The sequence below is a fragment of the Sparus aurata genome, chromosome 5 (genome assembly GCF_900880675.1).
Source record: "Sparus aurata chromosome 5, fSpaAur1.1, whole genome shotgun sequence".
Classification (NCBI taxonomy): Eukaryota; Metazoa; Chordata; class Actinopteri; order Spariformes; family Sparidae; genus Sparus; species Sparus aurata.
Window position 1 is genome coordinate 10,019,311 of NC_044191.1, and position 22,957 is coordinate 10,042,267.

General features: G+C 40.4%; 2 protein-coding genes across 2 annotated transcripts; both read left to right on the forward strand.

Annotated features, from left to right (window-relative positions):
• The first annotated feature begins 379 nt into the window (after positions 1 to 379).
• Positions 380 to 5,830, forward strand: polr3d (polymerase (RNA) III (DNA directed) polypeptide D). Its single transcript, XM_030415731.1, has 9 exons — positions 380 to 535; positions 1,755 to 1,919; positions 2,129 to 2,172; positions 2,253 to 2,407; positions 2,510 to 2,634; positions 2,709 to 2,868; positions 4,794 to 5,041; positions 5,125 to 5,277; positions 5,385 to 5,830. The coding sequence occupies exons 2-9, from the start codon at positions 1,761 to 1,763 to the stop codon at positions 5,499 to 5,501; spliced, it is 1,161 nt and encodes a 386-aa protein (XP_030271591.1). The 5' UTR covers positions 380 to 535; positions 1,755 to 1,760; the 3' UTR covers positions 5,502 to 5,830.
• A 1,361-nt stretch (positions 5,831 to 7,191) lies between these two features.
• LOC115581514 (glycerol-3-phosphate acyltransferase 4) lies at positions 7,192 to 21,759 on the forward strand. The gene is made up of 13 exons (XM_030416654.1): positions 7,192 to 7,365; positions 8,139 to 8,785; positions 11,604 to 11,673; positions 11,784 to 12,084; positions 14,065 to 14,139; positions 14,265 to 14,354; positions 17,783 to 17,876; positions 18,015 to 18,130; positions 18,359 to 18,414; positions 18,531 to 18,616; positions 18,732 to 18,860; positions 19,131 to 19,210; positions 20,391 to 21,759. The coding sequence occupies exons 2-13, from the start codon at positions 8,618 to 8,620 to the stop codon at positions 20,497 to 20,499; spliced, it is 1,374 nt and encodes a 457-aa protein (XP_030272514.1). The 5' UTR covers positions 7,192 to 7,365; positions 8,139 to 8,617; the 3' UTR covers positions 20,500 to 21,759.
• The last annotated feature ends 1,198 nt before the right edge of the window (positions 21,760 to 22,957 follow it).

The following is a 22,957-nucleotide window of genomic DNA, read 5'->3' on the forward strand; positions in this document are numbered from 1 at the left end:
TTGTAACCCACTTATAATGTAGTACACCGACCCCATGGGCTCTTTATTCACATTATATTGGCCGAGTATGTATACAATGAATAAACAGGGACTGGGTAGTCTTTAATAAATCTCAGACTTTATCCTGTAGATTGAATAATGTATCATGTGACTTACCCTACCTTCTTCACATTGTGTTAGTAAACTATGCACTCACTTAAGAAGATGCAATGTCTCATTATTTCTGGTTTACAGATTTATTTCTAAACATAGCATCATTGCTTTATATGAACTCGTAATTATTTTACAAGCAGTCCGGAAAAACCAAGCCAGATGACGTGCAATTACAGTCATACTGGGGCTAAATGATGACGCTGCGCGGCTTTCTGCGCAGGCTTGATCCGCGTCAACACACCGGTTGATGACACTGCGGAAGTGTCATGGCGCCGCCCGTCCTGCAGTGTCAGAAACAGCACTAGCACAAAACGACGTGTGATGACTCTTCTGTCACACGTTTGGGATCAATATCTAACCAGGACGTCCGAGGAATCATAAGGTGAGTGTGTGGGGAGGCAGAGTGTGTGGGAGGTTCCGCCTGACAGCGTTAAAAGTCCGCGTGCCTGTGTTGAGCCCTCGCTTTCGTGTTTTCATTTGGCCACGTGTTGCTGGATTTCTGCCGTGTTGTTGACGAAAAGAATGTCTAAATGTTCGGAGCCACGGTCCCGACGCAAACGAGAGGTTTAAGTCGGTCGTTTTGGCTCGTAGGCTTAAAATGGCTTCCAGTTGTTTTTGTTGTTTATGTCACTGAACTCCAAGCATGCAGAGGCCCATTCTGTGGGGATACCTGGCGCCTCCAGTTAAAAGAACACTGTTTTTCTTCTTCTGTTCATGCTCAGGCAAAAGTTCTACTGACACGTCGTTGAATAATATTAGCTCAAGTAGGCTACAGACAAAAATGAGACAACCATAACACACATACACGCCATCACAGTCCTGTCTGTACTGGCATGCAAATCGTGCCAGTGTGATTGATTAGTAACGGCAATTTTCCACATAGAGCTGTAGCATTTGATCAGTTAGCTGTCAGCTGGTACATTATTTGGCAATTATTCTCATAATCAGTTAATTGGTTTGAATAATTTATCATGACAAAAATTCATAATTCTCAGAATCCAGTTTCTTAAATGTGAATATGTTCAGGTTTCTTTTCTCCTCTGTGACAGTAAACATGTTGCATGTGGGTAAAACCAGACATCTGAGGACATTGTCCCAGGCTTTTGGAAACACCGATCAACATTTTTTTCACCATTTCTTTTGGTGAGAGATCAGTCAACAGTGACCATAATAGTTAGTCTCATCTTCATATGCTCTGTGGTAATTAAATCCTTTGAGACAAAAGAAAGTATTCTTGATGATATTATACTTTATAAATGCTGTAGAAAAATCCATTTGTATCGTGTTTTTGTTTTCCTAAACAGTTTGATTTGGTTGCTCAAGTATAGCACTCTTATATCCTCCTCGTGAAGGCTTCACTGTTAAGATGAACAAAAACAATGAATCGTCACTCTGATTCTGTTACCTCGACAAAAGCTGTCTTATTTTCTATACAAAACAACTCGCTGTATTTGAAAAGATAAAGATCCAAAGACGTAATCCGTGGTGACTGATCATTGCTGATGTCAGAGATGTGGACGAGTCACTATTTGGATGACTTGACTCAGGACATGATGACATCAAATGACGTGTCTTTAATTCCTTTTCCCGAATGTCTCCAGGGTAGGATGGCAGATTCGGGCTCTGGTGACTCCAGTGGTCAACGTGCGCCGACCCCTGGAGGTAGCAATGCAGGGCTGCTGACGGGCCGCCGGCCAACAGCCATATCTCAGGGCCGTCTCCCCTCAATGCGATCCAGGGACCTCACCCTGGGAGGAGTGAAGAAGGTAATGTGTGCGTGTGTGTGTGTTGCAATGTTACAGAGAGTTGTAGAAAATGACATTTTTAAATACAAAACCAACTTCTCAATAATCCCTCAGCCACAACACGAATAGGATCTGAAATATATATTTGGTGAATGGTGACATATGTGATCAGTTTCATTTTGTAATTGTTCTCATACTTAATCGCTGTATTTGTCTGTTTTTTCTTGTAGAAAACCTTCACGCCCAACATTATTGGACGTAAAGTCAAAGAGGAGTAAGTTCATAATTGATGCTGAGAAGAGAAAAAAAAAAAAAATTCTGACCCTTGACTAATAACTTCATCTGCCATAACAGTGCGAAAGTCGATGGTGGGCACAGGAGAGATAGGAAAGATGGAGAGCGAGGTCGCGGCCCGAGAGAGCGAGGCAGGGGCCGGGGTCGCCCAGAGGTCATCCAGTCCCACTCTATTTTTGAACAGGGGCCCGCGGAGATGACGATGAAAAAGAGAGGTATTGGTTCGGCCGGATAACTGCTTGCTATGAATAATACTTCACACGTGCATCATTGTGTCATCTTACCTTTCTATAAGTGTCTCTCTGTATCGCACGCAGCCGGTTATGAAAACGAGAGAGATGCACCGAGCGTGGGACCCTCGCCCATTATCAACATTAAGAAGGAGAAGAGAGAGACCGAGGAGGAGACCAAAGAGATTCTGCGCAATCTGGAGAGGGATAATGTAGGTCGTCTTCATTCGGCGGCTTTATTTTTGCATTTTCCACGAATTTACCTTTCCTCTTGCTTTCTTTTCAGTTCATAGACGACCCCTTCCTGAGGAGCGAGCAGAGGAGCTGCCCTGTCCAGCTCCCTCTTGCTGTGTCAGGATGGGGATTCAAGGAGGAGTTTAGTGCAGCTGAAGTTAAAATTGAAAAGGTAGAGGAGGATGCTGAGCCCATGGACTCTGCTGTGGAAGGTAACTGCAGACTTGTGCTGTATTTGCTGTACTTGTGTATCTGTCAACACTGAGTATGGATCAGATAACAGTGCGTTAAAGACATACGCATATTTTTGTTATTCTTTTAACAGCTGTAAACTACTCACCATGTATGGGTGTGATATGATTGTTATTATTGCATGGCCTGGCTCCGGTTGAAGTCATACCCGTAGACTTATCGCCACAAAACTGGCTTTTATTATCCAATTTAACAGTCAGTCATAACTTACAAAAACACAAATCAAATTGCCAAATTGTTGACATCATGCCATCTCTGAATCATGTTACTTTAAAGTGGCAACAGACAACTTTTCCCAGCTAGCGTCCCATGTGGTAATATTGTTATCGCTGCCGTTGCAAGAGAACTGGACTGTTACTCTCACTTGTCGCAACTGAATAGTGAAAAGTTTAGAGGGATCCAGTTTAAACTCCGATAGTTTCATTATCCTTTATCCATTATATTATGCAATCAGCGTTTACTTCATGATGAGCCGCTGAAGCAGAAAACTTATTGGCAGTGTAAATTGCCAGAAAAACACAATTATTCATTGCCGCTTTGAAACAGCTGTCCCCGGTGGCAGCAGTGCAGCTTTCTGTGCAGGCTGCTGTTTGAGAGCAGCGAAAGATAACTGATTTATGGGAAATCTGTTGTTTTATTGGGTGAGACGTTTTTTAAGGGTTTTTCCCCGCTTTTGACATGGCATATTTCTTACGCGTATATATTTCAGCCAACGGCTATGCAAAGGACAGATGTACTCTCCCTAACATGTTAGATGGATGGTAGGGGTGTGCCAAAATATCAATACTACGATATATCGCGATATTTCGTCTTGAGGTACGTTATCGATACACTGGTGCCAAATATTGATATTTAAAAATGTAAAAAAAAATAATAATACATTTGTTTTTTTTGGGCCCACCACCACCACCCCTCTTCGGAGGACAGCTGTATCTTTATTCAAACATAGGTATACAACCAAATAAAATTTAAAAAATGGTTTAAGTAGCTCTGAAACCCACACATATAGATATTTAATGATAGTGTGTGTGTTAAGAAGAGACACCGTGCAATATACTCTTTGTTTACTTGGCTGTCATTCATGTGAAATTGATTGACAATGTTTTGAAATTCCTGTGAAATGGATTCAGTGCAGTCAATAAATTCTGAATTTCTTCAGTGACACAGATATCATGATGTATCGTGGATGAAATTTCTTGCAATATATCGATTATCGCTGTATCGTGATATTATCGTTATCGTGGGCAAAATATCATGATAGTATCGTATCGCGAGGTACCTGGTGATACCCAGCCCTAATGGATGGATATTAATTACTTGTACTGTGGGAAATCTGTTGGCATACAGGTGTACAAGTTGCTACTGAGAAGTGCCAGGCTCCCAAATTACGGGCACTGGACCCTTTTCTCGGTGGACATTTTGACTTGTCCATTCAGGAAAAGCTTCAGCAACACGTGTAGTGTCTAATAATAAAGTTGGTCTATATACTGCAAGAGTTGCTGGAACTTTTTGACCTCTTTAGATTTGTTTCCCTTCTCTGTGCACCTTTAGAAGTGAGCAAAGTTGTGCCAGAAACTACTGTGCTTCTACAGAGCTGGTATGCTTACTCACTGACATGAATTTTACTGGGACACTTAATGGGATGTGCGTACTCACTGATACCAGATCCAGCACCATGGGCTGTTTTTGAGGCACCTGCCATACTGGTACCAGAAACGCTTTAATTATTATTATTAATGATTATTTTATTAACATTGTCCGACAATATAACAACTCTAATGTCCCAGGCAGCAGCTTGTGTATCATTTGTGATAGTTTGTGAAAGCAGGAAAGCCATGATGAGCATCTTGATGCACTCTCAAAATGCTAATTATCTTCTTTCCAGTGAAAAAGGAGCCGGAGGAAACTGAAATTAAGAAGACGGACGCAACTTTCAAGCCTCCACCTCTCCCCGAGCCTGAAGTTCTTCCTGACCTGCTGCATAAATGGAGTCTGAGCAAAGGAGAGGAGCTGTTCTTCATGCAGCTGCCCGACTCGCTGCCCGGCCAGCCGCCTACTGTAGAGCACAAGCCGGTGAAGACAGAGGTGCAGTCAGAGGACGGACAGTCTCTGCTGCTGAAAACAGAAACTCAGGTAGATGGAGTTCTTGTCTACATGTAAAATACATGACGATATTGAGGGTATGTGTTTAAACGTGATTTTTAAATGTGAAACAGGAGCAGGAAGCTGAAGAGAACAACTGCAATCTGAAGGACCTGCGGGAGGGTCTGGTGGGAAAGATGCTGGTGAGGAAGTCTGGCCGAGTACAGCTCATACTGGGACAGGTGACACTTGACGTGTCTCTAGGAACAACATGCTCTTTCCTCCAGGTATGATGGTGTCCCTCCTCCCGTCTATGCTTGTCTCTGTTACATCATCTTTTCTTACAGAATCCGAATTATTAACATTTCTGACTTGCCTTCCTCTCCTTCCTCAGGAGCTGGTCTCTATTGGTACAGAGGGAAGAGCAGGCGACATGTCCGTGTTGGGGAACGTCAAACACAAGATGGTTTGCTCCCCAGACTTCGAGGCTCTGCTGGAGAGCTGTTCTTGATGTTCATCAGAGCGGTGGTGACCTGAGCATCCTCAGGTCTGACAGGTGGATGCACTTGTGGTGGGTCGTGATGTTTACCCTTACTATGGACTGTCCCTGGAACCTGACATGTTATACAAGAACGATGGCGTGCAGACTTGCTGTAACGACATATTGAAATACACTATCTATGAAATATAAATTTATTTTCTTCTTGTGGAACAGGCATGTTAATTGATTCAGGGTTCAAAGGTTGAATGCTGTGCCAAATTTAAGTGCTGTTGAAATTACTTGACATGACTGTACATGGATGTAAATGTGTGAATAAAAAAGTTTTTGTTATTTCAGGATGTTGGTGTCAGATGCTTTTAGATATTGCTTAACTTACATGGAGGGGCTGTGCACCTGACAGTAATCAGATTTCTTCCACCTCCCAAATGCAGTGGAGATGAAAAGCCTTTTGTTTTTCAACCATTACATGTTAAGAATTTAACAACATGTTATCAATGTTCCATGCTCATTGGAATGCACTCATGAGCACTAATAAAGTGTTTTTTGTTTTTTTTTTAGATATGCAAATGTTTTTCTTATCAAATCTGTTAAAATAAATACACTACAGTACTGGTATGACTAGTTAAAGTAAGAAGTTATTCGCAATTTGAAATTAAAATTGATATCAAATTTTAGGCATAGTCTCCACGCTTGTCTGATTCTAACCCACCTACACTAAATTTATGACATCTACTAATTTCCCACATCATATATTTGAAGTGGCAAATAAAGATATCTTAAAAGTGGATTTCTGAAGACAATAACACTGGCTGTTTAGTAGATATAAGTCCAGTCCAGTAGATCAATTTCTTTATTATATTGTACAAATTAGTAGTAGAAAAAGACTTAAATACTGTGAGTAGGTGATCTGGTGTAAAGTTTAACCCTGGGGATTAAAATATGTCTTAATTGAGAATAACATTAGGCTATATATTAAATACTTGAATATGCCTCGAGTCATTGATGTGATTATTTGCAAGTTGACATGGCAGAAACTAAATGACTTGTGACTTGAATAACTTGTCTGTGTATATTTTAAGTTTTCATTTTACCTCTTTATTTATTTGAGATTTTTCTTGTTTTGCTATCAATCGGTCAATGTTTAAAGGTGAAGGGGAGGGAGTACTCAGTAGAAATGTAGAAATAAAGACTTAATTTAATGAAGTGAACAGTTTTGTGCTGTATTGTATTTATTGCACTGGATATTAGTCATTAAAATAATAATGTAATTTATTGTCATACTAATACTACTAGTCAATAATATAATTAACAAACAGGTACCATTAATAAACAGGTACTGATGTCTTGTATTTTCTGTTCATACAGGCTGGATTGAGAAAAAAAGTGACTTTAAAAGGGTTCTTGACTTGACAACGTTTGTCTTGCTGGACCTTGGTCTAAATGACTTTAGTCGCATGCCTGGGCAGTATTACAAATTACAATTATTAGCTTTTAAAGTATTATGTTACCTTTTAGGTCATATTTTTGTTTTGCCAAGTTATTTAATATAAGAATTTAACTACATTTCATTGAAATATCCATCTATCGAAACATTTGCTCTACAGCGCCTCTAGTGGTCAAACGTTTTTACGGCTGTAATTAAAAGTGTCAGTGTAGTATCTCACTTTGACCGCCAGGTGTCAGAGCACAACTGAGCGTTGCTACGTGGGTCCGGCTGAGGGCTGCTCGTTTTAATTACGTAGCAGCGTCGAGCCGCCCGCTGTCTGCCCATGTTGTCCGCCGGGTGGAGTTTGGCTACAGTCCGCAAGACAAAGACAAGTGACCGGCCAAAGGAACCCTACTGTACCGGCGCTGGAACATAACGTGACGGAAGGTACGTTAACTATCAAGTCTTTTGAACTAAATGCATGGTAACGGTGTGCTCGGAGGGCAGCCTGTATGACACCTAATCCACGTTACGAGTCCAAGCTGAGAACAAAAAGGTCGGCTCAGCATTTCATGTATCCCCCGGGACGGTAACGTTACTCCGGAGGGCTGAGCGAGAGGAGCTAGCTGCTCGAGCCGGAGCGCGCCAGGAGACAACGTTTAGCACAACCGTTAGCTGGGAGGCCACGAGCTAACTTCAGACTTTAAATCATCCGTATGAGTACAGGAGTCTTCAGTCTCGCGACCCGTCGCTAGCTCAGGTCGTGCTCCTCCTCTATTGTGTCTGTGGTGGCTAAATTATCCTAGCAAGTGTTAGCCGGGAACTGTTTTTAATTATGCGCCTAGCTAACTCGGTGGGGTTTTTACGCGGCGGGATGGAGCCTCTCGTTAGCCGTCCTGCAGCATCATCACAGGGGATGAGGACAGAGGGCCTCTGACGTTATCTCTGCACCGAGGCTGATAACAGCAATTTTGGCACGTAAACTTCACTGAACATGGATATATGACTGATAATTAACCTTCCACTTTGGACTGGGGACGTCAGTTTTTCATAACAGACAAAGGCTTGCATTGACTTTGTTTAAAGCTGTTTTAATATCCATACTAAGGAGAATGCTAGGGGATGGATATGTTTTCAGTGTTGCATGATTCAGTACTTGGGTCATAGAGAACATATCGTGACATGGATCACCCTCAACGTTTGTTTTTACATCTTTGCAGATCTGTGTGACACCGAGCCGCGGAGCCCCTGGATCTGGCCCAGACAACAGAACCACCTGCTGTGCACAGTTGTTTTTGTTTCATTGTTTACATTTCTTCTGCCAGCGGGACGCCCTGCACAAACAGCAGAGGACATCTGCTGCAAGACCTGCCTGTATTTCATCACCGCTGCTTCGAAGACTTCCCTTGTCCTGGAATTAAATTCACCTGAATTTCAGAGGCAGATTAATGGTGAAAACAATGAAATTCTGTGACATTGCCCAAGAGGGCAACCTCAAGATGGCCTCATCTATTTGTGTTGATTCTGTGAGCAGTGTGAGGAGAAGCTCCATCCCCTAGTTATCTTCATGAAGGCCTTTTTCTGACAAAAGATAAGGGCCACTTGGGGCCAGGAGTTGGAGAGCAGTACCTCCACTGCCATTTGCTCTGCACGCTGATTTCAACTATTTGATAGAGTTCAACTCCCTCCTGAAGTCAAAATGGTGCTTTTCTTCAACCCTTTTGACAACTTGGTGTGTATCCTGCTCGGCATCTCCTTCACCGTGTGGTTCACCCTGCTGCTGGTCTTCATTATTGTGCCTGCCATCTTTGGGGTGTCTTTTGGCATCCGACGTCTCTACATGAAAACCTTGTTAAAGATCTTTGAGGTATGTGAGTTTTAATTGCAATTTAATGTGTTGTGTCACTCATAAATGATCACTTTTGGGTTGAAGCTGAGGATGTAGTGGAAACACAGCATACGCACACACACACACAATATAAAAGTTTGTGTGAAGGTGCATTAGTGTTCTTGCACAGATACAACTTTAACTGCCAGGTTCCTGCTTCTGCCAAACATCCTGATTCGTTAGAAACTAGTTTGTCAAAGTTGTTGACCTCGTTCCTTAAGGCCAGCCTATGTTTGCTCTGTCTTTGCACCGTTTGTCTCCCCATTAATCAGTACAAATAGGTTTGGCTTCTGCAAAGCTGTTATTTAAAGCTGAATTTCTGGTTAAGTTAATAAAAAGAAATCTCTGGCTTCTCATGCATATTTCAAGCCATTGGTTACCTGCAGGCTCTATGTTTGCCTTTAGCATCCAGCCAGCCATTGTATTATTCACTGGCTGATACAGATTAACATCCCAGCCTCAGGTCTATTTCTCCCTCGTTATGTAACCGGAGAAAACGGAGGCACAGACCTTGTCAGTAGCTGTTGTCTGTGACGTGGCCCCAGCAGCCTGGAATATTGCTTACTGATTCATGTTTTTTCTTTCTAGAAATGAGTTTGAATCACGAGTGATGGCATTAATGCATCAGGTTAATGTGCAATGAGGCTAGTTGTTTACCATTTAATGGTCTCCTCCCCTATGTGACTCCAGACACAGTTATCCAGTTTCTCTCTTTCTGCTGTCTTTGGTGTATCTTTATGAGTAAAGCTGTCATCACTTTCCAGCGTGTACCTCTGAGAGCAGGTCTTGTTGCCAGAAATAAATGGACCAGCGGGAGACATGAGAGACGTTCTTAGGTCGTTATTCCAGTCACAACTATTAGATTCAGAGAAAAGGTCAAAGGACAGACTGTGCAAAGCTAAAGCAATGATTTCTTGTTTGAACTATTTGCATACGTCTCATTGCTTGATCTCCCTTTCAGGCTTAAATTAAAAATTTCAATTTCATTTGTCCTACCTACATCAGCATTTTGTTTTTTCAAGTAGTTGCTCAAAGTATTGTATTGAGTGTCCCTGTTAGCTCAACACTGTGACAGGTAGTGATGGGATGTTGTACGGTTTTATTGCAGATCGCAATTAAAACACTTGTTAAGTTAATCATGGTGAATTTCCATAGTCGCAGTTATTGTGAATATCCTCATGAGTGACTTGAAACAGCGGTCAAGCTTAATAACATACAATCCTATTGATTTCCCTTCCCTGTCATTCCAAAATCCTAAACCTGTCACAGTACTTAAATGCTCCTTCTTCCCATTTTATCCCCCACAAAGAAGTTGTATTGGAATTGCGGAATAATATAGATTCCAAACTAAAGAACTACAGGGAGTTGCACACCATGTATTTATGGAGGTGGACCTCACGATCACCTTCAATAAAAGATTGACTAAAAAGAAAAGCCGTCTTTTCTGTGATTTATTAAAGAAAACTTTGTTATTATTAAACGTAAAGTAATTCCAGTATGTTTTGGTGTCATTTTAAGAGTTTTAAACTTATTTTGATATCAGTATAATCGCATGAATCACAGTTGTTTCGGTTTATCCTGATTACTTAAGTGAAAAGATGTTGTGCTGTAATTCCACACCTGTAATATTACATGGGGGATAAATAAGTAAAAACTTCCTTTTTGACATGCAGCTCTGGAGCCACTTGCAAGCTTGTTTGCTCCACCTCTCTCCACCCAAAGTATCATAACTGTCAACCACAGCTGCATGTTAATACACTGACTCAGTAACACGACTTGTCAAGACACGATTTAAAGGTCTCTGTAAAGAGACAAATGAATGCTAAGTTGGCTTGTACCATGTGTGCCAATTCGACATGAGTAAATATGACTAGAGTAGATCAATCAAATGGACGTATCACAGCTCTGGGCTGAATATGGTCAATCCTCAAATAGTATGTGCTTTAAGTTGTTAAAATGTCTTTCTTTCCAACTTAGCTGTCATGTCTCCTGTTTTTTTTTTGCAATATATTTTATTGATTTTACAAAAAAAACAAGCAAACCATACAGCACAGATACAGCCAGCCTGCAAAACAAATGTCTCCTGTTTTATAGACAAAACAGGTTTTATTTTGCCCTAAGTTAGAAAACATGTCTTACCCTCAGTTAACATAAAGTAAGTACAAGTATGAAAAGAGGTGTTAGTTTCAGCATGACTCCTGCAGCCTAGGCACCATCACTAAACATTCTTGTAAGGTTTTTCCAGGTGCTCCAGGCTAATTCCAGTTTTATCTGAGTAAGATCTGCTATCAGCTGTCAGGTTTTCCCCTGTCACTGTTTGATTCATACAAACCTAGAGGTTATCATGAGTCTGGGACTGTTGGAAAAGTGAAACCCATCCAGTTAAATCATTTCCTGATCTGCTTGTCTTCCAGCTAGAACATTGTGTCCTTTTCCTGCCTCTCACTTGAAACAACCTGTTTTTCCCCCATCTTAGCATGCAGAGAGTGCACTCTAAATTCTACATATGGGAGCAGGAGAAGTGCACATTATAGTGTTTTTTGGATGAAGCCATTAATATTAACTCCAAGTGGGTTAACTTATAATCTTGTCTTCTCAACTTTGTTTAATTTGAACCCAGACAGTTTACAACATTAACTACCACACTAACTTAACAGTAGATAACTTGGAGGTAAGCAGCTGTGAGTCTGAACCCTTTTACATTAGTACATCTATGTTATAGTTAGGTCTGTTAATGAAGAGACATGTATTTTGTGTCACTCTTGTGTATTTATACATATTTGCTCTTCCTTTGTAGTGGGCCACACTTAGGATAGAGAGAGGAGCCAAAGAGAAGAATCACCCTTTGTACAAACCCTACTCTAATGGTAAGATGAGTAAGAGTAAGATTACTTTTTGTGTGTGCGTGCATATATCTCAAGGTATATTTGTTGTAGAGCAAGTGTTGCTGACATCCTGTCTGTCTGGGCCACTCTAGCTATTATTGCCAAGGAGCCCACCTCTTTGGAGGAGGAGATAAAGGAGATACGGCGGAGCGGCAGCAACAGAGACCTGGACTCAGCCTCTGAGTTTGAGATGTCCGACATCTTCTATTTTGCTCGGCGAGGAGTGGAGAGCATCATGGACGATGAGGTGACCAAGAGGTTCTCTGCTGAGGAGTTGGAGTCCTGGAATCTGCTGACCCGCAGCAACAACAACTTCCACTACATCAGCCTGAGGCTGACCGTCCTATGGGGGCTGGGCCTGCTGATCCGCTATGGCTTCCTGCTGCCTCTCAGGTATTAGCTGTACCTCAAACAGAAAGCCTGTTTGATATTAGAAGGGCACCCTGTTCAACACAAGTATTTAGGAAAACTGAGGTCCTAGAGTGGAAATATATGCCTTCCTGTATAAACCACCACAATGCATAATAGCAAAATGTGGCCTTGACATCGACACATGTTCACATATTGAATGTCAGTAATTCAAAGCTCTTATCAGTAAAACACAGCTCTTGGATTCTGCAGCATCTTTGTCCTCCATATCAATTTGTTTTATTTTTTGCATTTAACTAAATTTAACTTTTGGATTCAACTATCAAACGTCAAGAGTATCCTCTGATGTGTGTCTGATACCAAATCTCAGTGATAAAAACCCCTGCTTTTTATTTATTTATAAAATATTTTTTATATTTATTGACTTCACTTGAAAGACACTTTTGCTAACCAGTAGCCATAAAGACAAAGCTAAACACCGGAGCTAACATTACAAGCTAACAAGCTAGATTTAGCAACATGCTACGTAGCTCGACTGCAACATTGCAAGGCAATATGCACTATTGCGAGTATTAGTGTAACCACCACCATCTTAGCCTTGTCGTTAAAAAATAGAGTGAAACTGACCAGGGAGGGGCACTGCTGAGTACGCACTGCGCAAGGGAGGGGGGGCTGATTGACACTTCTCAGACACTCCCCTTGGCTCTGATTGGTTCTGTTGAGGGAGCAGGGATTTTTGCAAACCAAATTACAGCCACTGGGTGGAACCACAGACAGTGGATTTTTTCAGGACAGCAGGTGGTCGGGGGGCGCTGCTTGCCTGAATCGATTCAGAGGATTTTCTATATCGATATTGAACTGGGAAAAAATATATTGCAATGCACTGATGAATCGATATTTTTACCCACCTCTAATCTTATTCTACTGTCGGATCATAATGACATTTTAGCAAATATGACAAAATAGGCAAAATTCAAACATGATTCAAAATTGAACTGTTCCCCAAAAATGTATAGGTCAGCCGCTTTAGAATTCCATATTTTTCAGTGATTAAATTAGTCCTCATTAAACATTTTACTTGCCACCCTTGGTAATAACATGTGAGACTGATGTGCTCCTATTTCTGCTGGCCTGACCTATGTTTAGTAGTGTGGTCACTATTAAAGCTCAAAATATAAATAAATATGAAAAACGTGGAGCCCTAGTCATAAGATGAATGTTGTGGTGAACTGACACTGGGAAGTTCTGATGTTATATTAAATTTGTAAGGTGACTGCATGCAGCCTTGTTAAAGAATATGAAAATTGTGGCTTACTGTATGTGGTTTGAGACTAACTTTAAAAGCTGGCACATGCAGGGAGTTTGAAGAGGGAGATCCTCATTCAGGGTCAGCTTAGAGAGGCACAGGGACAGTGACTCAGTACTAAGCCTGCCTGGCTCATTTCCAGCTGCTAGTGGGGAGACGAATCAGGCCACCGACACACAGACAGACATCATTCTAATTTCCCATCCACCTAATGGATTCTCTCATTCGGTGCTTGTCCAGTTGAGTAGTGTCCAGAGTCCAGTTAGTCACCCACTAGCATGGAATCTTCACCTCTCTAATGTTGGTATAATCCTTGCACAATTTAATCAGCACCTTCTCCAACCCTGGAGGATTGGTTCACCCAGATTAAGTCCACCTGTTGGCCATTGCCTGAAATGCCCTCATGCGGGTTCTGGAGTCTATTATCAGTGACAGCGGGAAATGGAGAGGAGTGTGATACTTTGAATTAATAACAAGAACCCTGCCCTTCTGGATAACATTACTCATGGCTTTTACATGTTATCTGAGATGTTAGTCTGTTAAGTGAAAGCTTGTAGCGCAGACAGGCTAAGGTTCATGTTCTTGCATTTAAATGTCAGAAGAAAGACTAATTATTTATAAAATTGTTGAAACAAAACATGGAATCCCTCCTCTCTGTATAGGATTATGTGTAACCTGCCTGTCTGTCTCTCCACCAGGGTAACTCTGGCCTTTACTGGCGTAGGCCTCCTTGTGTTCCTCACCTGTCTTGTTGGGCTACTGCCGAATGGAAGGTGAGAAAGATGGGCAAGCGGTACAAAAGTATAAGATCAGATCCCTGGATGTGATATGTGATCCTCTTACTTTTGTTATCTTGACACACAAAGTAAATCATGCTGTTGTATACTTCTTCTTGCAGGCTGAAAAACTTCCTGAGTGAAAAGGTCCATTTGATGTGCTACAGAATATGTGTCAGAGCTCTGACTGCCATTATAACCTACCATGACAGGTAATGGACCTACAAAGTAAATTTCATTGTTATTGACAGTAAACTTTTTGCAGCAGACTTCCCGTTTACAGTCCCTATCAGACAAGGACAGGATGTGAAAAAGGGTAGATGGAGCATATGTGGGAGAGTTGGTTCAGGCTCTGAAAGATTTAACTAGTCAAATGAAAATGACTTTGTAATAATTTCAACAGAAATAACAGAAGCAAAACAATAATCCATAAGAGACCCATCACAGCCAGACCGGTTTCCTCAAACCCCATGCACTGGCAGTCAGCCACAAACACTAGGACATTACACACAGTGCTGTTCATAGCAGCAAGAATAGTCATTTTTATGCCATGGAGGTGATGATTTAACAGCCCTAGTATGAAAACATAATGGTATACCCTGTATATTTTTTTATGCTGCTGGTTGACTACTTCTCTATTTGCTCCCCCTAGGACTTTCATACAGTTTCTCAACTTGTTGGTCAATTTCTTCATCTCTTTTCTGCTTTTGCATACTGTGCCCTGACAAGTTATCTCAAGTTATCACAAAACATACGAATAGATATGCAATATGCTTTTTCCTTTATACTAATTAAGTTACGCATGTAGCCACACCGCTAGCACTTGGTTTAAAGTCTGTACCTTAAAATTCAGTTAAAGTATAGCAGTGCTGCTGTTGATTATTGACATCACTAATACCTTTCTTCCCGCTGGTCAAAAATCCCACTTAAAGCCGCTAAAATCAGGCTTTTGTGTGCAATGGGAATGTGTACACTCAGCATTTACACCCGGGTCAATTGACTCTGCAGTAGACACAGGTTTTTATCACCTCGGCTCGGCTCAGCTTTGATCTAAATGTAATACCCAGTTGAACATGCTAAATTGTGCCACATGAAGTAATGACGCATTATCAACATCCGGTGGTGGCAGGTAAATAAGGAAGGAATTTAGGGTGTGGTCTGTTGTTTTCTGTTCTGTTACAACTGCTTCCAGTGCATCTGTGCTGTGAAATGTGATGATAAAAATTACAGACAGGCTGCTTTGCCTGTGGGAAGTGGGGATGGGGTCAATAGGTGATTTTTAGCGGGTTGACCCGTGTTAAAAAAAAAATCTGTGTAGACCCGCTAATTTTGGTGAAAAAGCAGCACAAGTAAACCTAATTTTATCTTGGCAGAACTCTGCACTGATGCTCATTGTTCTGAAAATAATATTTGACAAGCAGTTTTTTCCCCCTTATTTGCTAACGTTTTATCTGTTATTGCGTCTCTGTATCGGCCCAGAAAAACAACATCGGTCAATCCCTAAAAATCTTACGAATTGTGTATTATAAAGCATTACATTTTACAAGGACACAAACATTTCAAGAGGAACCATGTTACAACTGATAGCTTTTAAAATGTCATGACATTAAGCAGAAGATAAGAACAGTACATTTTTTTATTTAAAGCTATCAAAAATTTGAAACCAGGGTCATATAATAAAATAGAAAAAGAACTAAGCCACTTAAATGCTGCTCTTCTTGCACACACCGTCCCATTGTTCCTCTTTCTCAGACATGATCCACCGCAGATCTCTTTCCATGACAGGACAGGGGTCTGTGTGGGATTACATGATGTCAGATGAGTTATCCTTAGAGAACAGAAACCATGTGTTTGCAGTTGAAATGTGAGAACCTAGAGTGTTGGTATAAAATGGGGTGACTGGGGCCTTGATTGTACATTCGTATTGATTGATTGTACATTCGTATTCATTGCAGCAGTCATATGAGCCCAGGTGAAGCACAAAGCACTAGTCAGTAATGCTTTCTCATACACAAAGCCAAGGCACATTCAGTCAAGCTACAGTCACTTTAAAACACAAAGCCCAATGCTTTGAGGTGCTGAATGCACTTGGCTGTCTTGCAAGCACAAGATTAATTTTCCTGAATGGATTCCCTATTGTGCTGTAGTATTATGGTCCAGGTGGCTGTTGGTAGGGAGGATTTTGTTCTCAGTAAAGCTGAAGAATACATTTTATTTAAATATGGTAGAGTAAGAATGTAAGAGGAACATAATAACTATTGACAACTTTTATAGAGAGGATGCTACATGCAACAGGATGTAGAGGAGGAAGTTGATGGGCAAATACCAGTAGATAAAAGCATCAGTTAGTCTGTGAAACAGCTGGTGTTGTTTCTGGTTAGCCTTAGTGCAGGCATGACTACATTTAAAATTCATGTTTGAGAAGCCATGTGAGTATGAGATCAAGGGACATTGGGCCTCATTCACCAATATCTTCTTAAGAATCTTCTTAGATTCTTTCTTAAGGTGTTCTTAAGAGGTTCCTTAAGAAAACCCTAAGTCAGATTCACCAACTCGTTCGTAAGCCTCAGAATTGTTCGCAGCTGTGTTCTTACATTGATGAAAGCCGCAGGAGCAATATATATGCCATTGTTTTGCGGGCCTTGGATGGAGAAATGCCACGTATAAATAGGGAGGGGGGGTTACCAATTGATGGCATGTTTCCAATTTACTTGATTTATCTTAAATCATTGGCACATTTAATTTATTTTAGAATTTAAATTCTTTGTAAATTACCAAAAATATGAAATAAATAAATAAATGAATAAATATGACAGAATTATCACTGTAATATTGCATTTTATTGAACTACACAAGAGAAGAAAACACAACCATGCCAACATTTCGGCACTGAAATGTGCGTAAGAGTACTCCTGAGTGTTCGTAGGATTTGTTCTTGCCTAAGAAAAAATCCTAGATAAGAAAAAATTCATGAATGCCACAATCTTCGTAAAATCTTCGTAAGTGGGACTTAAGAACAAATTTGTTTGTAAGAACGGTTCATGAATGAGGCACATTGTTTGTGAGACTGCCCTTATTATGTGGATGGAAGTTTGATTAATTTATCAACCCATATCTTTAGCCACCAGCCAAAAAAAGAACTAGTTTCTTTTTAGAACGTGACTTTGCATGACCATTATATTTTTACTTCCTGTTACTTTGTGAAAATTGGAGAAGTATGTTTTAATAATGGCGCACTTCAATTTCTTCGGGGAAAAAACACATTGATACAGATGAAGATCTGTATAATTTCTTATGTCTCAATGTTTGCCAGCTAGGACTAGCTGTTACAACATGTATTCCTCTCTAGTCTGGGGCTAAAAATACACAAGTGACACAGGAAGTGTTGCTCTCTCTCTCTATTTAAAATTGTAACTCTATCTTTGGAATGTATGTTCAAGTCCTGCAAGCTCCAAGGGTCAAACTTTTAACAGATCCCTATGGGCTGCTTTGTTTCTTCCAAGAAGACTTGTCATGCTGGGCACTAAATTTGAATTTTGACACTCTGCTACCACACTCAACGTTGTTTCAGCTAATAAATCCTCCAGGAAGTGCCTTTGTGATATTAACACACTTAGCCTTTCTGTCTCCTCTTTTCCAGTGAAAATAAACCCAAAAATGGAGGAATCTGTGTTGCCAACCACACCTCACCGATCGATGTTATCATCTTGGCCAGTGATGGCTGCTATGCTATGGTAACTATACTGATGCCTACCAGAAAACAACACAATAGTAGACACCGATCACTTTGTCCCTGGCAGCTACTTGTCTGTTGTAATGATTTTTGTCCCTGAAAAAGATTTGTTGCTATTTTAATGTTTGTGTGGTGTCAGGTTGGTCAAATTCATGGTGGTTTGATGGGAGTCATTCAGAGATCCATGGTCAAGGCTTGCCCACATGTGTGGTTCGAACGCTCAGAAGTCAAAGACCGACATCTAGTGGCCAAAAGGTAGTATTACTACCTTTTTGATTTTATTGAATTTTTACTGTTGAAGTTTCCCCCCTCAGTCTATTTGGGGAGAACTTCAGGTCAAGCCATTGCAAAGAAATGTTGTATATTGAAATTGAGTGTCTGTGGTAACTTTTGTTTGTAACTTGGAAGAAATGTTGTTGTTTTTTGTTTAAGAATCTAATAATGAGATTTTTAGTAATGACCTTATTACTTCTTGTTTTGCAGATTGAGTGACCACGTAGAAGATAAATCAAAACTGCCTATACTTATTTTTCCAGAAGGTGAATTAGTTTAACGATTTGGTACAGAAATGAAATACTTCATAATTACATGAAAGTCATACATTTTTTTCTAGGCCCCAAAAGTCTCAATTTATGTTTTTCCTCTAAATCTCCAGGTACCTGCATTAACAACACATCAGTTATGATGTTTAAGAAGGGCAGTTTTGAGATTGGTGCCACAGTCTACCCTGTGGCCATCAAGGTGAGAGTGATACTGTGTTACTTTTACCTGCTACATGTTATTACACTTTTTATCAACAGTAAGTTTGAAATAATGCTGGTTTGACTGTTCATTGTGGTGTGCTTGACCCTCACAGTATGATCCCCGATTTGGAGATGCCTTCTGGAATAGCAGTAAATTTGGAATGGTCAACTACCTGTTGCGAATGATGAGCAGCTGGGCTATCGTCTGCAGCGTGTGGTACCTTCCCCCCATGTCTAGAGAGGTGAGACTTCGTGGTCTTCTGTGATGAATGATACAACCAACATATTAGCAGGACAACTAATTGTTTTGTTGCGTTCAACACTTACAATTCGACTCAAATTTGTTCAGCTGAACCCATCGTTCACAACACACAATGTGATACGCATTGCACTCCATATCTAAATAAAGATGTTATAGTTGATATTAGCTTTATATAGACATGTAAATAGTGCTACTTATTTGTTATGACCGCTTGTTTGCCTATTATCTTCATCTCAATCTACTCCAACAGGAGGGTGAGGATGCTGTACAGTTTGCCAACCGTGTAAAGGCAGCCATAGCCAGACAAGGTGGACTTGTCGACCTCTTGTGGTAAGAGAAACCCCTTCGACTCAATGTTTATAATGCTTCCACATGCAAACACTGTGACTGACTGCAGTTATGAAACATTCTGACATGACATTGCGGGAAAAGCAAAGGTGTAATCAATAACATTAATAACGCATCTTTCGCATTGACAACTTCGCTTTAGGTTGTCACAAACCGACAAAGTACAGGCGGGTAATACGGTCACCCAGCTCACCTTGCCTTGTTTTGATTGGTCCCGTTTCCGCTGCTGCCAGAAACTGGGATACCCTTTTACTATGGTTTTCTTTCTACAGATATGCATTCTATGATATTTATGAACAGAATGTGTTACATTTATGGCTTACACCCTTTGTGTGGCTGTGTGTGTGTCACTAGACAAACAGGATGTCTCCTGGCTGGCACCTCATAAAATAAAATAAAAAGTTGTACACAAAAGCTGTCACAGCATGGAGTTCAACTGTGCTGAACTGGTTCTGTTCCTGGTATCGTGTATGCTCACCCACTGCAGAGCCATCGTTAATGTTTTTACTTCCATCTGAGCTTTTCCTGTTATGACAAGTTAAAATCCTGGCCATGAAAAAGCTCAGTCTCTTGTTGTCACTGTTCTTACAGACTCCCCTACACATTGCTGCCAAACGCTAGAAATATGCCAGATTTGTTTGCTATACAGAGACACAAATGGTCACTGCAGCTGTTACAGTGTTTTCACAGTGTTGACATTCAATATAATTCCTTTTCTTTAGTTATGCAACCACCACAACTTTGCAGTCATTTTAAAATTATCTGAGCTTTATGAAGTGCTTAATATAAACAGTAGCAGCAAATATCTTCTATATGCTAATCACAAATACTATAGACATTTCTGCCTAATATTGTAACAAAATGTCCACATCATTGACATATGTGGTGAATGAAAATATTAAAAGCAGCTTACAGAAGAATAGAATATTTTTATAGTTGACATTTTGACTTGTCAATCACAGGTATATCTAATATGATTTATTATGCTTGCAATTACACTTCTGTTGTGTTCTATTGTGCATGTTGGCTTATTGACACCTACTGTTAATCAATCAGCACCAGCATTAACGTTACTGCAGAAGAAGTACACATGTATAATGTTAATGAGTCAAAAATAAGGCAGACAGCTATTCTTCTCACTAATTTGAAACTCTTTCTTTAGGGATGGAGGATTGAAGCGTGGAAAGGTTAAAGATACCTTTAAAGAAGAGCAGCAGAAGCTGTACAGTAAAATGTTGGTGGGAACCCAAGAGGACCGCAGTCGCTCATGAAGGACCTTAGTGGAGGTGAACTGGCTCAGAAACCCACTTGGGCACCTCTGACTGAATAGGCAGTCAGCAAGGCTCACATCCTCTCTATCAGAGCTCCCGGACTGGAAAATTCCCTCTCTGATGTCAACAGCACTCCATTTGGCTTCCTCGGTCACTGCCTCAGCTCGGCATGTTCAGTTTGCGTCGCTGTTACGGGTCATTCTGAGTCTGCTGCCCTTTGTTGGAAAAGCTCGACTGAAGCCTTTTGCTTCTAAAAGCAAGGTATGCACAGTACAGGAGCATTGTCTTCCTTGGTGGCAGTCTTTTGAGGGAAAACTTGTATTATTATCCATCATTGAGTTCCTGTCTTTGTTTGATAGTTTCAACTTTTTAATTTGGATTGTACTGTCATGTTTTTTTTCACACTGTGTTAAAGTTACAGACCTGATTATACCTGGGATGTAGAAGAGTTATTGTAGATGAAACCTTGTTCTTAAGCTAAACCTGTAACTGAGTTGGGGTTTTGCATGTCTGGCTCCTGCCCATAATTTAGGGCACAATGCCAGATTTTGTTACATTTCAGATATTTTTATGGGCTTTTTCCAAGAGAAAAAACAATGTATTTTATGCTTTGTGTTTTACATTAAGACTTATATCAACACATGTGGTCACTATGGGAGATGCAATGCAGGTGAGCTCTTGATATGTGGTCTGTTTCTGTGTTATTTCCATGGAATGTGTAAAACCTCACATTATGAAGTGGAAATTGTGCACCCACAGTTACTCTGATGGACTCCTGTTTCAGCTAATAGTGCAGCATGACAGGAGTAAAAGGATTTAACAGTCTATTCATTAAGAATTAACTTGGGGTTTGCTTTTAGCATTGTCTCTTAAGGCCGATGGTGCAGTTAGTGATGTAGGATAATGACCATCACAATTGGTCAGAATGACAATAAGCTGATACACATCCATACTAATACACTGCCTAACAGGCATCATGTTTTCATTGGCTTCCTGCTTGTGCAGTGACCATTCTGCCCAATTTATTTTAAGTGAAATCTTAAAGCTATTATCTTTATCCCCCCCCCCCCCCCCCCCCCCCCTTCCACTTGGCAGCCACAGAGTGCAGCTGTAGTTTGGACTCCCATTTAAGCAAGAGTTGAGGAACTAGGTGGACAGCCTTCAGGGCTCTCATCCCTCTATTTTGCTGTTATCAGGGATCATCATTTAGAAAGTGTCAAATCTGTTCATCAAAAATAAATGTTCAAGAATGTGATTCGACCTTTGACTTGAAGGGGTTTTTTTTTCTGCTCTTTTCACACTGGATCACATTTGTTTTCCTTTGATGCATAAAAGAGTTATGAAAGTGTTCTTATAGAGGCTGAGAAAGTAGAAGCCTCCTAACAAGGCTGCAGGTCAATGTGGGTATTTAAGTACACATTTGAGATTCCAGAGTAATTTTAGTGTATTTGAGGAACGTTTCTGTATTCAGTGGGGTCTCACAAAATGACAGAAAATCTTTAAAACATAAAAGTGATGAAACGCCCAATGTTTCCAGAGAAGAACTCTCATCAGGCACTGTCCCTGGCCAAAATACCGTCTTTTAAGGGACTCCCATCTTCCAACATATTAATTTTTATGTTTATGCACTTTAAAGTTGCATCTTAAAAAAATGTGTAGAATAAAGCAATTACTAGGGAAAACATTAAATTCAAGTGAGACACTAAACTACAAGCAGCCATTAGCAACTACAATGTTACAGTAACCTTCAGTGTTTGGGGTAAATGAACAAATTCAAACTGCAATGTGTCCCACAACTAAATATGTACCATTTATGTTAAGATGAATGTACAGAAAATATTACCAAATAACACTTCCATTTTAGCATAGCTAGTTCAGTTTTTGTTCTCCTTCTTTTATTGAAAAAAAATAATAATAATCAAATCTAAAAAGCAATTTTTATTATTTATTTTTTATTTTTATTTTTAGAACTGAAGGTTTTGCTCCAAATAGTTCTGTCTTAATTAGATCTTGTCTTCTGTGCTATTCTTGGCATGCAACCCTGGAGTCTGGTAACATTTCCTGTCTGATTTACTGTCCAGTCGGCACCAAAATGCTATAACACAGTCTGGCATGGGGATTAAGAGCTTTTTTTGGACGTAATATATTTTCTGTTTATTCCCTTGCTGATTATGTATAAAGATCCCAGTCCAAAATGTCTTTCCGTGATTGTTTATTGTTGATTCTCCTGCAACTGCTTCATCCAAAGCCCAGGCCTCTCCTCCTGGCTGTGGTAAACGGCCTCAGTCTCCTTTCAGAGAGGTTTCCCCCTTTCACACTCTTTGTTTCCAAACCGGTGATGGACATGGCAGCATTCTTTTGCATGTCTGGTGTAGCCATTTCAAATAGATGTGTTGATGTTGGTGAATAAAGCACACAGTGCTCAGGGGAGGAGTAAGAGGAAGCAGGGAGCTCAAAA

What these genes read in the sequence shown, in the direction of transcription:
- polr3d (XM_030415731.1), top strand. Translation starts at nt 1,761, where the DNA reads ATGGCAGATTCGGGCTCTGGTGACTCCAGTGGTCAACGTGCGCCGACC. An exon ending in GCAATCTGGAGAGGGATAAT is followed by an intron (nt 2,635 to 2,708) that starts GTAGGTCGTCTT and finishes CTTTCTTTTCAG; the next exon opens with TTCATAGACGACCCCTTCCT. An exon ending in TGCTGAAAACAGAAACTCAG is followed by an intron (nt 5,042 to 5,124) that starts GTAGATGGAGTT and finishes AATGTGAAACAG; the next exon opens with GAGCAGGAAGCTGAAGAGAA.
- LOC115581514 (XM_030416654.1), top strand. Translation starts at nt 8,618, where the DNA reads ATGGTGCTTTTCTTCAACCCTTTTGACAACTTGGTGTGTATCCTGCTC. An exon ending in ATTATAACCTACCATGACAG is followed by an intron (nt 14,355 to 17,782) that starts GTAATGGACCTA and finishes CCTCTTTTCCAG; the next exon opens with TGAAAATAAACCCAAAAATG. An exon ending in TCTACCCTGTGGCCATCAAG is followed by an intron (nt 18,617 to 18,731) that starts GTGAGAGTGATA and finishes TGACCCTCACAG; the next exon opens with TATGATCCCCGATTTGGAGA.